Here is a 14557-nt window from a genome sequence, read left to right on the forward strand (position 1 = left end):
ATGGTTGGAGGATATGTGAGCTACAAAGACTCAAAATTGGTGGCAAGATGTATGCTACAACATATCAAAAAATACGACAACGATCCAGTTAGAAAAGGCGACAGTTCTGGAGAGGCCATCTCAGTCTCCCAACCTCAGTATCATTTAGCTACTTTGGGAAGACCTTAGATGTGCTCTTTATGCAAGACGGTCCTTGAATTTAACTGGAGGCTCTTTGACATGAAGAGTAGGTTTTACCATATGAGTGAATAAAGTGGCTGATTCACAACTACCACAAAAAGCTTTAAGCTGCCATTTAATACACAGTATTAAGGACCAGGTCATGTTAAGTTTTGATCAGGATCATCTGGGTAATTTCTGTTTTCATTGTGCTTTGAAAAGAGAAAACACAATTGCTTAAAGTCAAATGGCTCCACTCGACCATTAGCCACAAGTGAAAGAACGGTTTTTGTATTATCATTCATGTCCTCTGAAAAATGGTGAGAAAGTTAGAACTTTTGCCAGAATATGTAAACTTATGAGCAACTGTGACTGGAAGAAAAGGGTGTGAGGCTTTAGTGAGGCCAAACTGAATCCCTCTCTGTCCAATAGTGGGACGGCAGCACACCAGCCCTGCTGCTACCACCAGCACGGCCGCAATGGCCCAGGAAGGTACGTCTGCTAGAAACGGGTGTCGTATTCGGGCACGTTCCACTTCGTATTCGGGCTGTTGGCATGTGGCCCGTGTTGCTTAAACCGCCCTCCTCCCCTTGCCTCCACCTGCTGGCTGCACGCTGATGCACCACTTTTAAAAAATGGTCATCACTGCACAGAGGTGTCACACACACTCATACACAATCTCATAAATGGAAAAACAATGGTGCAGAGGAAGCTTAGCCTTTGACCTTTCAGGGATGCTGCTGCCCCTCTTGATGCTCTAATGAGCACGCACCCTTTCTAGGTCAGGCTGTTTGATATCCTGCACAGAATGCAGCAATCTTTTACCTGAACCCCCGCATGACCCTCTGACCTCCTTCCAGTTGCCATCTATCAAAGCTGTCTTAGTGCAGCTCTGCATTAACACAACGGATGCTCCTGCTCTTATTCTCTGCAGTGTAACACCTTAAAGCCTTTATATTCTAAACATGAATAATAATGTGAGCAGTTTCGTCTCCTTTGTGAACTGATGCCTGCCTGCTCGCTGCCACCACCCCTCCGCATGGCTCTGGCATCAACAGCCAGCCAAGCATGTTTCCAAGTGAAGAATTTAGTTTGGTATCCTGCATGGAAAACTGGATGAACAGAATGCAAAGTGTCCCGTGTTCTCTATATTTATTTTGTTGTCTCTGCTATTCTGCCTGCTTCCTTGTTTTTGTTTAGCGAACTAAACCCAAAAAAAAAAAAAAAAGCCTTGCGCTATCAGTTTGCTTCAAACAAAGCACTTCTATCATCAGAAAATCCAGGCAGGAGGATGTGATTTGTGTCCATTTATGAACCTCTCGGTCATTCTATACAGAAAAGGAAAATAAGTTAACAAAAGTAGAACAGCACAAAGTTAAACATTATTGTACAGCAGAAGGTAAATGAAAAATAGTTTTTAGATTTTTTACAAATAAAAAAAAGCGTGGGGTGCTTTTTATGTTCGGCCCTTTTTGTAGAACCAATTTTCTTCCAGGACTCCGGTCAGCTTCCCTGTCCCAGCTGAGGAAAACCATCCCCACAGCATGATATGGCTTATCACCAAGAGTCACTGTGGAGATGGTGGGCTCAGGGAAATGTGCCGTGTTAGTTTTCCACTATACAATGTTTAAGAGGTAGTACACGAACACCAAACATGACTCCACACTTTTCAGACTTTTATTTGTATGAGATTATAGGATAATGATGAAAGAAATTATATTAAAAATTATTAAATATTTATTAAATGATTATTTTTCTTCCACGTCACAGTTATGCACTACTTTGTGTTGGGCTGTCACATAAAATCCCAATAAAATGTGGTCCAGAGGTGTGAATACTTTTACAAGGTGCTGTACCTTAAGAAAACTTAAAATATGGTAGATAGACAATTTGCTGTGAATCAAACTAATCGTTGTTGTAATCCCTTTGATGCGCTACAAAACTATGCAGAAATTACTGTGCAAACGTTTTAAACCACCCTTAATAACCCAAAGAAAGAGACAAGAAATGGCCAATTTGCATCCAGTTTAAAAAAAAAATTTAAAGAAACTTTAGCAACCCATGCAGTAGATGGTTTTCATATGTTGGTCGCATGGTTTTAAGATAGTCATGTACAGTCATTTTTTCAGAGGAAGATGTCTGTCAAATTAAAAGTACCTGTAGAAAATAACAACCTTTAGGCAGGTATTCAACATACTTTTCATTAAGCTCACATTTCTGTATGAAAATGTGTTTTTTTTATTGGTCTGATTTTATGTTGTAATCTTCAATGTTGTGTTTTCATTAGCTGTAAGCAGAAAATCATCATAATTAACAGAAATTAAAGCTTGGAAACCTCAGTCTATGTTTTATTAATCTATATAATGTGCTGTACTTATTGAATTAACTTACTGAAATAAATAATATTTTCTGTATTCTAATTTATTGAATATGACTATATATACAAAGATGCTTCCAGAAATCAATGAACATACATATATTAAACATGAACTGTAAATGCAGTTCTATTTACTGCACTTAGCTTGTGGTGCATTTAAAAGCACTGAAATAAAGGGCATATAAGACTTTATTACATCTTAAGTAATTGCTTCAGTGAATCCCTGTACACAATAAGATTTTTCTAAGTTGAAACCTCCTGCAGCAGATTTAGTAGCGTTATTTCTAATAACTCATAGACTTTCTCACAATTATAGAGCTTTGTTTGAATCCTACTGAGCGTCAGCCACCTTGCTGCTGGAATACAGGGTGAATGTGCTGGAAAGGTTGATTATAGGACGCTTGCCCCATTGGCTGTGATGAATTTTCCACAGTTCCTCGTTGAATATTTGAGCTCACTTGCTGGTTTTCATACGATGACAGATTCATGTTGAAATTGAAGGCGCTTCGTTCCTCTGCAGCGTTTAGATGAAGACTTTGAAGTGGATGCTGCATGCTGGGCTGCATGAGCCAACCCCTTGAGTGAAAATTATCTCAGGAAGCTTTTTAACTCAAAGTGAAAGCCTGACTCTTCAATCCGTGCAGTTCTCTATTTTTTCAGTTCAAATCTTAAGATGCAAATATTAAATGCGTCACCGTTCTCTTGCCTTCTTCTCTGCTCCCCTTACTTGTTTACAAATGGAAGGTAAGGATGGATCACTGGGACGAGACTAACGCAAATATTGTTGTATAATATTTTGTATTTATTTGAGGTCTGCGTTTTTGCGTGTTTTATTTAGATTTATGTGTTGATATCATTGTCAATGTATTTAAAGAAATATTAGCAGATCAGGTTCAGTTTAAAATAGATTTTTATGTTTGTATGTTTAACTGGAACAACACATTGGCCCCGAAACGAGTTTAAATTTGTGTATTTACCAGCTGTTTATGTTTGTTTTGAGTTTGTCATAGATTGAATCATGTTTAATCAGACGCAGATGAATGTGGGTATTTAAAATTAAACTAATGAAATGGTAAAATAAAGTTCAAACCTATGATTCCTGATTCAGTTGTATTATTGGGGTTTCTGCTGAGCATCGGGTGTTTTAACGTTCAAAACGTTGTGATGGTTCAAAAGATTAGAAACTGGTGTATCTCATAGAAAATAGTTATTATTTATAGAAGGTACAATGAGTCAAAATTACAATAAGATGTTAATAATAATCTTTACTTAGAAAATGTTACCGTTCTCACGCAATAAACATTCTTTACTCTAGAATAACATACATGATCCCTGCATAGAAACGTTTGTGTAATTTAATTCACATTTACAAATCTAAATAGATATGGAACAAGGAAAACTGAGGATGGAAAACATTTGTTTCCAGACTCTTCATATCTCATTTTCCTAAACAAAAAAAATCTGAAAATCTCTTGAAGAAAATGAGATAATCATGCAGAAAAAAAAAACTAGCTACAAATGTTCATCTCAAGAAAATGAAACGTATTGAGGCAAAATGAGTTAAAGATCTTTTATCTAGATAAGATGATGAAACTGATCAGATCCAAACGAGCTTGTAACCTCAGTATCTTGATCAAATGAGATAATAAAACAGATTATTATGACAAAGCAAGCTCAATCTCAGACTTGTAGCTCCTCACCAAATATATCATTGAACATCAACATAAAATTAGTTGTTCAGAAATTATAAATAGGGTTTTAGTGCTGTAATTGCCAGAAAGAGTTTTCCATTGACTATTGAGAAGGTTTTAATAATTTTTGACATGTTTCTTAGTAAATTGTAAAAACTGATACTCATTTCCAGTCAGAAACTTCTTGGTTGACTGAATTGAAATCTGCCAGAGGTTTGATTCATTTCGGATTTAAGTGTGAAAGATAAAACATATCACAACAAAACAGACTTTAGATCTTGGTATCTCCTTATTGTGACATTAAACAAATAGAGAAAAAGGACATCAAGATAACTTCTATCAAATTTAATATCGTAAAAAAACAAATGGCACTTATGAAGTGACAACAAATTAAATTCAACATATCACCAAAACAACCAAATGACAAACAAATAGGTTAAAATGTAATTCCTTGAAATAATTTGATTCTTGGATGTAAATCTGTCTCTGGGTACGTTTCTGCGTCTCAGTTTTTGAGTTATTGGCAGAAAAACTACATCTACATCCATGCTCATACAGCTTTATAGCTTTTATCAGCTGAATATTATGTATAGAGCATTTTGATGCTACTTTTTTGGAGTAGTATCATTATTCTTTAGTAATCACATCAAACATTTTTACTTAAATCCCAAAAAAGGTGAGAATGGAAAAATCTGGGACTTTGAAATTAAAAACAAGGAAGTTAATATCAAACGTTTAAAAAGCGATTTAATTTTTTAATAGTTAACTAAAGCACTAGAACCTTTTATTCATGTATTTTGTCTCTGTCCTTTTTCCGTGTCATCTACATGAAATTATCCTCTAGAAAGCATCTTTAATTAGTCTGGTTGTCCCCTGTGGTGCAGCAGTTATGCTTGTTGATGTAATTATCCTTCTTACAGCATTCCTGCTGCTGGAAAGATAAATGTGAAGTGAACCTTTTTGTGTCCTGCTCACTCTTGTGTTTGTGCTGCTCATACTGTCCTCACCATCTTGTCCTACTTTCTTTCAGCGTGCAAAACCTTATTAAACAAAAAGTCGGACGGTGTGAAGGTAAGTTTTCTGACCAATCAGGATATAAAGTGTTTCTCCTGATGTGTTTTCCTCCTCTGATTAAAAATTATGTCTTTGAAAAAAAAGGGGATATAAAAGGCATTTATGTATTTTTAGGCTTGTGGTCTTTATTTAGAGTTAGTTGATCAGTTTTTGGTGACTTTAGGTTTAGGAGTGAACCAGAACATATTTACTTTACAATATGCCATCTCTCATTTTGACTGAGAGTGAGTGTCAGTGCATGCAGTGAAGTGCGTGATCACCAGGGGTCTGAATAAATCTCCCGTTACATACAGTAGCTTCCCGCCTCTCCCCTTGCGCCCCGACACATTTTACAGCTGTCAGCTCTTTAATATTAACTTCCTGTATTTTCTCCAGCTGATTGTCTTTTTCTTCTAGAGCTTTAGTATTTCTTTGGCTCATCTTTGTGCCTGTGTAAGCTTGTGCAGTTGTTTTGTTTTTCCTCTCTGTCTGGGATCAACCTGGCAGCTTCACTTTTTTTACTGCTCCTGATGCGTTCCTCGTTTCCCGATGACTCCTTATTTTTTTTCCTCCTTTCCATTGCCGTCTGTCAGAAAAGGAAGTCCAGCTCAAGTGTTTGTTTGATGGTGAGATTGCCTTTGTTGTTTTTGTTGGGTTTCTTTTTTCTTTCTCTTCATCTTCTTTACAAGTTTACTCCTGTCTGGTTTTACTGCTTGCTTTGTATTTCGTTCCTTTTGAGGAAAGGCGCTTCCGGTCTCTTTTTTTTTGTCTTTCTTTTTCTGGATTTCCTACATCCAGCATCTGTACCGCCACCCTTCCACCCCCACCGTATTGGTCCTGTGAAACAACCCAGATCGCTCCTGCGATTCTTCTGCTAATCGCTAAAACTTTTGATTGAATCCAAAAGCATCACAGATGTGAACCCTTTTTCCTTCTGCAAACCTTCAACTCCTTTCCAACCATGCTCCACTTGTTACATTTCCATTGTATCATCATTGTGTTTTATGTCTGAGAATTCTTCTCTTTGTCCTGTAAAAACAGCTGTCTTGGTCTCCTGCACATAAAAAGTATAACATTTTCCAACTATTTACTCTTAATTACTATATGGATGTCTTTTAAAGGTCAGTTAGGGCTTTTGTCAATGCATTTGTTGAGTAAATAAAAATGTTCAATCCTGGTTACTTGCTAAAACAAACTTTAAAAACAATCAGTACTTGTGTTGTACTTAGTATTGTGTTGTATTTAGCATTTTAAGTTGTCAGTGAAAATCTTACACAACTAAGTGTCCGTCTGCTTCAACCCAAATTTGTATCCTTTTGTAAAAAAAAACAACTGTTTTGCAAAACACACAGGTAGTCACAGTGTGGACGTTAATGGAGCATCACCTATTAAAGTCATGTAAACTAGGATGCAAGTTATTTCAAAGTGTTTTCTTACATCTATGGATAAACAGTAAATTCACCATAACTCCATTTTATATATTATTCTAACCGTGATACTCAACAAGTTATTTTAGCCCCAGTAGCAATAAATGTTGCTGTTCTCTTTAAAAAGAAAAGCAGTTAGATCATATTGTGCATTTTTCTTTTTACATTTTTGTATAAATTCTGTGAAACCATGATATTTTCAGTCAAGGTCATACTATCGTTCTGCGCCTAATATAAACACACATTGTTTTGAACATTTAAAGGCCTAAATCAAGGCCTTTCACTGCATGCACAGACCTGGACTGGTTCATTGTTTACTTGTGACTGGTATATTCGATTCTTACTCAGAGATGAGCTCAACATGCTTGAGCGTTTTGTTTTTCTGGTTTTTTTTATTTTCATTTTACTCCATCATCCATCCAGCAGCTAATTTTATGTCATTTTTATGTGGAGGCAAAATAGAGATGTTTAAAATATTTGTGCTGACTAACTGTTCTGCATTTTGTTTTCTTTATCCTTTTATTAGTGTGTTTTATAGTTTACAAACCACAATGCAGAATAAAACCTTTCATGTCATGTAATCAGGAAAATGCTGATAATCATAAGAAGTCACATTATAGATTTTGGTGATAAAGGTAGATGCATAGTAGATAGCAGCAGAGAAATGTATGGAGCATCTTATAACTTCCTCCCTGTGATTCCTGCAGGATAGTGTATGGAATATGTAGTTTGGCCATGTTATAGCTCTGTTCCTGTTTTCCTCTTTTGACTCCTGTATGAGGCTTAATGTTTTTAGTGGGAGTCACTCTGTGTTGTGTTTCTCTGACCCAGTCGCAGGGAAACAACAGTAAAAACAGTGTAGTAAGCAGCAGCAGCACCAAAGACAGCAGCATGTCATCTTCCGCACCAATGGTACCGCATCTGTTTAATTTCACTCACGTTGCTTTTTTATGGCTTCATTTCATATTTTCCTTCTTTTTAGCATTTAGTTACTCTGTCTCACCTCTGTTAGGTGAAACCTTTTCTGTCTCGTCCATCCTCCGCATTCTCTCTGCCTCTTTTTCCCAAAAACAACCTGTGGTGTTGGCAAAGAATTGGACAGCTTTAACACTTAAACGACTGCCCTGTGACTCAAAGTGTCTCTCCTGGCTCATGTTTTACCCAAACCTCTTGCAGACACACACAAACACACAGTGCACAACACTGATAGGCAGACAAATTACTTTCATTTTGAGGTACAACAGCAGATACTTTGGTTTGGTTCTGTCCACCTTCACCTAGGTAACTATTGTATACACAAATGTGTAACCTGAGTGTTGTTGGCTTCAGAGTGGCAAAAAGTTCTAGCATCTTTCCATGAAAACAAATTCTTGAGGATTTCTGGGTACAACAGGAGCTTGAGAAGTCAAGTGATGGATTGTAACTGCAGGAAGATGCCGCCCCTGTGTTCATATGAGATTTTAACCCAGAAATGAAATGTAGCGGCTCTTGAACACAAAACTGGGAAAAATCGCCATTTTGAGAAATTTTAATTTGATCATTCTTAGTTGTTTTGTTTTCTTTGTTTGGATCCTAAGCAACTAAAGACAATCAATCAAGTTGTTAGGGTTAGGAAAAATGATTAAATGATTTAAACAAATTTAACCTAATTCTTGCTGTGGGAGCCAAAGATTAGGGTGATGGCAAGGAAATCCTCCAACCTCAAGACTTGGACCTCATCATCAAAGATAAAACATCAAAATACCAGTGTAAACATGCAAATAACTGGTCAGCAATTATCATAAGAAGTGTTTGCTTTTATGCCTTTAAAGATGTTTCTATTGATTAAGATTGTTAGCCTTAAGATTGTTAATGATAAAAATATTTGACATGGCGTTTTGTTTAAGAAAATGTAAATTTAAAAACAGATTTGTTTGACAAACTTGGGTCCCATTTTGTCTAATTTCCAGTTGCAAACAAAATTATTTGAAATCTAAAAATGCCAGGGGTATGAATCATTTTGGGCTTAACTGTAAAACAAGGCTTTTTCAAAGATTTTATAAGGTGAACTAAAGATTTACAAAATTGATATTTTAAAATACAAGTGTCTTATATTAACAATTAGCATGGTCAGCTTTATTAAGTGTAAACAGCAGTTTCCTTGTAAATTTCCTAGGGAATGTAGACTTCTATCTTAAGTAAGTTTTCCAAAAGGCTGCCCACATTTTTAATTTTAAGGCAGGTTTTTTGATAGACAGAAATTGAATGTTCAAAAGAATAAAACAGGTCTCCCTTGTGCAATGCATTTAGCCTTCATCTTATCTCTTTAAAGTCTCAATCTCTCTTGCTTTCTGCAGTCTGAATGAACAGTAGATGCCATAGAAAATACAGTTCCATTTTAAACAGATACTGATACTGAAATGTCTACCTTTTGAACCTTCATTCAGTAACGTATTCCCTAAAGAGCATGACTTGGTATGGTGGGGCCATACCAAGGTCAAGGTTAGGACCGGCTGGTCAAAGGTCAGGACCGACCGAGAGGAAAGTTGTACGATTCCAGTTGCCAGCCAATGTTTTCCTGTGCATGTTTATTAAAAATATAATTTGTGAGGAAAATATTACCCAGTTTAAATAAAATTCTAGATCTAGCAAGATCAGAGGTGCATTAAACCTGTAACCTGCCTTTTTGCAAATTTACAGGCCAATCGGGTGTTCTGTCCTTTCTCTATTTTTTTGTTGTCCTAAAGGACCAAAAATCCAGAAAACAATACCTATGTTCTTATAGTGGAGGGGCTGCATCTTCTAAGGTTGAGTCCAGTGCTAAAATAAATCACAAGTGAACAACTCAACTAGTGGGTTATGTTTTTCCTGACCTTTGGAGCTCCTGAACGTCTTTGTGCTGAATGTTTTGTGGCAGTGTCCAGGCTGAGGAAGAGGAGTGGTTACACAAACCCACATTTAACCAATGTGCAGATTTCTGATGGGTCCTTACAGTTAATGCAGGTTCATTTTGAAGAAAAATAACATAATCTTTTTGAAAACTGGTGAAAGACACTGAGCTTTTATTATTTCACAGTTCGCTGCCAGGAGGAAAGGCAGACATTTAATTCAAGATGAATGAGGAGCATCCGTTCAGTAAGGTCATACTTTGTGTAAATGAGATGGCTGCTCTACTGAATGAAGATCCTTTCCAGCTCTTGTCGGATAACCCCTTAAAATAAAACAAACTATAAAGGAAGGAAAATGAATCCACAGAGTAAATGTACCAGTTTATGATTGTGCTGGTTAATAGTGAGCTTTCCAGTTGCAACTTTCACTTTGATATTGACAGAACTGTAAGTGATCTTAGTGTTATGTGTAATGAGGTTCTGTTGAGACTTTCAGGTTTTCATGAAATCTGCACACCATTCTTCTGAACCCTCCTCCTCAGTCATGACCTCAGTTGGTGAATATGTGTGTAGTTGTGGTTATGGCTATTTTTGCGTGTTTTGGAGACTAAAATCATCCCGTTGACCAGAGTGTGAATGAAGGGGGAACGAACTAAGCTACTCAACAATGTACTGTGAACGGTCTCACAACCTCGGTGCTGTAGCTCTTGTGCCTTGCTGTGTTTGCACATGGGATTGTTTGGTGTGTCTCTGTCATCGTGGAATATGCTGGTATTTCGTGGCATCATCCATCCCCTCCCTGCATGGTAAAGTGTCTCCTACCTCCCCCCAGGAAGCCCAGACAACAGTTGTACACAACCCAGCAGACGGCACCAAGGTAAGCTGCTCCTTCTCCAACCGAAAGCCACCAGCCTGTACTAACTGTCGGAGTTTACATTTAGAAAAAGAGAACTGCACAAAAAGCAAAAGCTGTAGGTTTAATTGTTTTATAAAGAAAAAATCAATTTAGGCCTCTTTTAGATCAATTTCAGATATTTCAAGCTTCATTAAATTAGTTAAAAATTGTTAAAGTTTTTTACAAGTCAGGTCTGCCTTATTAAAATGATAGTCTTCCTTTTAAAGGAAGTTGTGTAGGGTAGTTATTAGTAGTTAGTATCCTACATTTAGTTGTTAGTTAATAAAGGGATCTTAAATTGGAAATCAGGGCCAAGTAAATTTCTAACATTGAAAAACAAGCTCAAGAAGCTTCTAGCAGTATAAAATTTGAATACCTCATTACTTTTATTGTATATAATTGTTTACATGTACAGCTTGACTTGAGAATATATGAAGGAGCTCCTTCTCTTTGTAGCTGTTAGCTTGCCTTTAATTAACTTTTTGCTTGACACCATTTGAATTTCCTATTTATTCTTTGAACTGAGCTTATTATAAATTTCTGAATGTTCATAAATACTCCACACATGCCAACGTTTGATAATTTTTAGATTGTGGGAATGATTCTTCAATTAGCCCTGCTCTTAGCTGTTAGCTTGACTTATTTTGACTGTTAGCTTCACTCCACCAGTTGAATTTCTCATTTATTCTTTGCCCTGAGTTTAGTCTAATCATCAGACTATTCTTAAATATAATCCATAAATAAATAATCCACACAACAAGAATTTAAGTCTTCAGTGAGTCGTCCACTTGTAGTAGCTACTAGCTTAACTTTAACTTAACCTGTTAGCTTGACTCCACCATTTAAATTTCAAATGTATTCTTCAAACTGAGATTACTCTGATAATCCAACTGTTCACAAATATTCCACACACAAAATTAGATTTTTGTTCCTCACAAATTAGCACCATGGCTTGGCAAATATGAGAATAAAAATAAATGATTTGAGTTCAATTTGAGACTTGAGACTTGAATGATTTGAGACTTTACTTACTTTTAAAGAAATGCTCATTTCAAATTAATAGAAAATCCAAAACACAAATCTTTACCAGCACCTAATGCACAGTAAAAATACTCAAGTCAGACTTCACTAAAGCAGAATATGGCTTCCGCTCAGATTAGTGCACAAGTTTCTAAAGTGTTACTATAACAAGATATTATTTTAACTGACACAATTCTCACTTTGTCACCCGACATACTTCTTGAAGAGCGATGACACTGTAACATGCATCCAGACATTCATTGCAAAGTAAATAAGGGATTAAAAATGAATCAGACACATTGCTGCTTTGGAGTGTGGGGCTCCGTGCATGTCCCCTCAACGTTGTCCTGGCTGGTTTGTGCTCCTGGGAGGGAGACATCTACCCCTCCATTTGTCTGTCAGGTTGACTGTGTCCTTATAGGCAGTGTGTCCAGAGCTGTCAATCATGTCTCAGTCATAAAACTCGACATCAAAGAAAGACTTACTTTTTTTCTTTCCTCCCACTCCTTTCCTCTTGTCCGTGTCTCTTCTTGTGTGAACCCTTTGTGTTTGACAGGGATCCACAGAGAGCTGTAATAACGCAGAAGAGGAGGAGATGAAAGGTAGGAAAGGTACTTGTCCAACTTTCACATTCTCTGCATGCTTCTTTTAGCTCACTTTATAGCATTTTCAGATCAGAGAGATAGGGTTTGTGTTTGTGTTTAATGACAACTGTCAAGTCCTGTTCCACAACAAAGAGCTTGGGTGAGGGCTGGGAGTCTATGGGATTTTCTAGTGAGATAAGCATCACAGGAAAGATAAATGTTGCATGTAAATGATTTACTTTTCTCCACTACAATTAAAATGAAAAAAGAAACCTAGTCACAAAACAGCAGATCAGTTCTTCTAGAAATTAATTAAAAGCAAATTACTGAGCATTACCGCTGAATGGTTTGTCCAGGTTTATTGAAGAACAATAAGAAGTATGCTCTCCCACCTTTTAGGTTTTTATAAGGCACATTTAGAGCAGAACTGCACATGGTGGCTTTCCTAAAGCTTAGCTGCTTTCTGAGAGTTGGTGTTGTTATTTTGCAACAGTTAAACCTGATGTCTGTCATATGATGTTAAAGATATTTAGCTGGTTTAGAAAGAAGCGAGCAAAAAATGTAAAATGTCTGTACATTAATTTGCAATGTTGTTCATGCATCTTGAACTTTTTCACATTTTGTTACCTTACAACCACAGACTTTAATGTAATTTATACTGGGATATTAATCTGATAGACCAACACAAAGTAGTCCATAACTGTAAAGCCGAGAAGAAATGGGGAAATTGCAGTGCAAATTTGTAGCAAACAGCCTTGAAACTAAAACTTTTAAATATACACTGCTCAAAAAAATAAAGGGAACACTTAAACAACCCAATATAACTCCAAGTAAATCAAACTTCTCTGAAATCAAACTGTCCACTTAGGAAGCAACACTGATTGACAATCAATTTCACATGTTGTTGTTCAAATGTAATATACAACAAGAGGAAATCTTTGGTGATTAACAAGACACTCAATCAAGGAGTGGTTCTGCAGGTGGGGACCACAGACCACTTCTCAGTACCTATGCTTTCTGGTTGATGTTTTAGTCACTTTTGAATGTTGGTGGTGCTTTCACACTCGTGGTAGCATGAGACGGACTCTACAACCCACACACGTGGCTCAGGTAGTGCAGCTCATCCAGGATGGCACATCAATGCAAGCTGTGGCAAGAAGGTTTGCTGTGTCTGTCAGCGTAGTGTCCAGAGCCTGGATGCGCTACCAGGAGACAGGCCAGTAAACCAGGAGACGTGGAGGAGGCCGTAGGAGGGCAACAACCCAGCAGCAGGACCGCTACCTCCGCCTTTGTGCAAGGAGGACCAGGAGGAGCACAGCCAGAGCCCTGCAAAATGACCTCCAGCAGGCCACAAATGTGCATGTGTCTGCACAAACGATTAGAAACTGACTCCATGAGGATGGTATGAGGGCCTGATGTCCACAAATGGGGGTTGTGCTCACAGCCCAACACCGTGCAGGATGCTTGGCATTTGCTAGAGAACACCAGGATTGGCAAATTCGCCACTGGCGCCTTGTGCTCTTCACAGATGAAAGCAGGTTCACACTGAACACATGTGACAGACGTGACAGAGTCTGGAGACACCGTGGAGAGCGATCTGCTGCCTGCAACATCCTTCAGCATGACCGGTTTGGCAGTGGGTCAGTAATGGTGTAGGGTGGCATTTCTTTGGAGGGCCGCATGGCGCTCCATGTGCTCACCAGAGGTAGCCTGACTGCCATTAGGTACCGAGATGAGATCCTCAGACCCCTTGTGAGACCATATGCTGGTGCGGTTGGACCTGGGTTCCTCCTAATGCAGGACAATGCTAGACCTCATGTGGCTGGAGTGTGTCAGCAGTTCCTGCAAGATGAAGACATTGAAGCTATGGACTGGCCAGCCCGTTCCCCAGACCTGAATCCGATTGAGCACATCTGGGACATCATGTCTCGCTCCATCCACCAACGTCACGTTGCACCACAGACTGTCCAGGAGTTGGCTTTAGTCCAGGTCTGGGAGGAGATCCCTCAGGAGACCATCCACCATCTCATCAGGAGCATGACCAGGCGTTGTAGGGAGGTCATACAGACACGTGGAGGCCACACACAATACTGAGCCTCATTTTGACTTGTTTTAAGGACATTACATCAAAGTTGGATCAGACTGTAGTGTGTTTTTCCACTTTAATTTTGTGTGTGACTCCAAATCCAGGCCTCCATTGGTTAATAAATTTGATTTCTATTGATGATTATGTGGGATTTTGTTGTCAGCACATTCAACTTTGTACAGAACAAAGTATTCAATGAGAATATTTCATTCATTCAGATCTAGGATGTTATTTGAGTGTTCCCTTTATTTTTTTTTTAGCAGTATACTTCTTCACAAAATGGCACAGGCTCTGTCAGACTAGATGGGAAGTATCTTTGCAAATAAATGTACAGGTCTTGCCATAGATTCTTAATTGGATTTAGGTTGTGACTTTAACTGGGCCTTTCTAACACATGA

At 37.9% G+C, this 14557-nt stretch overlaps 1 protein-coding gene across 28 annotated transcripts in view; it reads left to right on the forward strand.

Annotated features, from left to right (window-relative positions):
* Nucleotides 1-14557, forward strand: part of camk2g2 (calcium/calmodulin-dependent protein kinase (CaM kinase) II gamma 2) — an 88014-nt gene that overhangs the window by 60214 nt on the left and 13243 nt on the right. For 2 of the 28 annotated variants that reach the window (XM_047350892.1, XM_047350899.1), the window contains exons 13-18: nucleotides 592-651; nucleotides 5258-5298; nucleotides 5874-5906; nucleotides 7539-7619; nucleotides 10407-10451; nucleotides 12046-12091. In XM_047350892.1, coding sequence (XP_047206848.1) covers nucleotides 592-651; nucleotides 5258-5298; nucleotides 5874-5906; nucleotides 7539-7619; nucleotides 10407-10451; nucleotides 12046-12091 — 306 coding nt within the window. Of the gene's footprint in view, nucleotides 1-591; nucleotides 652-5257; nucleotides 5299-5873; nucleotides 5907-7538; nucleotides 7620-10406; nucleotides 10452-12045; nucleotides 12101-14557 lie in introns of all 28 variants that reach the window. The other 26 variants (XM_047350895.1, XM_047350907.1, XM_047350893.1 and 23 more) reach the window with 20 other exon arrangements.

This window comes from Girardinichthys multiradiatus, chromosome 22, assembly GCF_021462225.1.
Source record: "Girardinichthys multiradiatus isolate DD_20200921_A chromosome 22, DD_fGirMul_XY1, whole genome shotgun sequence".
NCBI classification, from domain to species: domain Eukaryota; kingdom Metazoa; phylum Chordata; class Actinopteri; order Cyprinodontiformes; family Goodeidae; genus Girardinichthys; species Girardinichthys multiradiatus.